The sequence below is a fragment of the Lepidothrix coronata genome, unplaced genomic scaffold, assembly GCF_001604755.1.
Source record: "Lepidothrix coronata isolate B3197 unplaced genomic scaffold, Lepidothrix_coronata-1.0 Scaffold59, whole genome shotgun sequence".
NCBI classification, from domain to species: Eukaryota; Metazoa; Chordata; class Aves; order Passeriformes; family Pipridae; genus Lepidothrix; species Lepidothrix coronata.
Genome location: NW_016690239.1, coordinates 1 through 1,344, shown reverse-complemented (window position 1 = coordinate 1,344; position 1,344 = coordinate 1). Strand labels below are relative to the sequence as shown.

The following is a 1,344-nucleotide window of genomic DNA, read 5'->3' as shown; positions in this document are numbered from 1 at the left end:
TAAAGAAAATTAATTAAATCAAGTTTAAAAAAAAGTCAGCTGGTGGTGGTTGTGTTTGTTAATAAAAAAATATGCAAAATATTTACATTAATTTTGAGGTAATTTAATTATACATTAAATCATACACACTATCAAAAAATAATCTATTTTTGTTGAAGTAAATATGTGCAATTTATTACAGATTTTTTTTAGCTTAGTTATTTTTATTATACCTGTATGGTACAATCAAATATTCTCCATACATCAACTCAAATTTTCTTTCTCGGGTCAAGCTAACAACAGTTCTAATATTTTCTATTGCTTCTGTGGCAATCTGCAATAGAAACATAAATGTTTTAATCAAAAATTAAGATTGTGTTGCAATTTCTTATCCTAAACTAATAAAACAATTCTGTTGGAATGTAATTTTATATTTTTTATACTGGTTATTAAAATCATGGACCTTTGATATCAAAAATAATCATTTTACATTTTTCTTTTTATGACAATGAGATTTTCTTACGATGCTCAGAATTTTCTGATAAGACCTCTTTAATGTCCTACAAATAAATGGTGAAAAACCATTAGACAGCAATGACAAGTATGGAGAAGCTATTCAACAAGAAAAATGGGGTATGAGCATTCAAATTCCAGTCCACTGAGTTTGGGCTACAATCAAAATGTCCAGGTTGCTTACGTGCCTTAGAGCCTAACTTAGATCTCAGCAGTAAATATTTGATCTGAACAATAATACATTCTTTAATCTTGCAGATATGTAGACTCGAGTCATTCGTATGCACAAAGGTACCTAGCAACATTTGAAGCCAATAAATGTGTGTCTCTATGGGATTATTACATAATCTGTTAAGACTATGGAGGTGCCCACAAAGTCTTCCTCAGTGACCACACAGTGAGGCTAGGAACCTGTATGGTCTATTTAGTCCATATTAATGTAGAATGGATGATGCTTAGAAGTGACCAACAGATGACACCTGGAATAACCACATCTCTTCAGACCCTGGAACAATGCTGCGTCCCTCTGTTCACCTCTGGATGAAACACCGGTTTTGAGTGCACAACGTACATAGCCTCCCATGAAATATGTGTTATACTGAGTATTCCAGTTGTCCTGAAATCCTGTTGCTCTGGGAGGGCACATGTACTCTATTATAGTTGACAATCCCACAGGGATGGATATTTTCAATTTCCTAATGCATCTCAAATGTTATTAAACAGCTATATCTAAGGTCTATTCAGCTGCCAATCAGTCTCATTTCTAAGGATGGGTATTTCTAAGCAGGACAGCTGATTTATGAGCATAGATACAGTACAAATGCAAAGTAATGTCTTTTTTTAACTCAGAAC

General features: G+C 33.1%; 1 protein-coding gene across 1 annotated transcript in view; it reads right to left on the bottom strand.

The window, feature by feature from the left end:
* Nucleotides 1-343, bottom strand: part of LOC108498416 (multidrug resistance protein 1A-like) — a 9,555-nt gene extending 9,212 nt beyond the window's left edge. Inside the window, exon 1 of the mRNA XM_017817058.1 lies at nt 206-343. Within this exon, the coding sequence (XP_017672547.1) occupies nt 206-328 (123 nt within the window). The 5' untranslated portion in view covers nt 329-343. The remainder of the gene's footprint in view (nt 1-205) is intronic.
* Between the last annotated feature and the right edge of the window lie 1,001 nt (nt 344-1,344).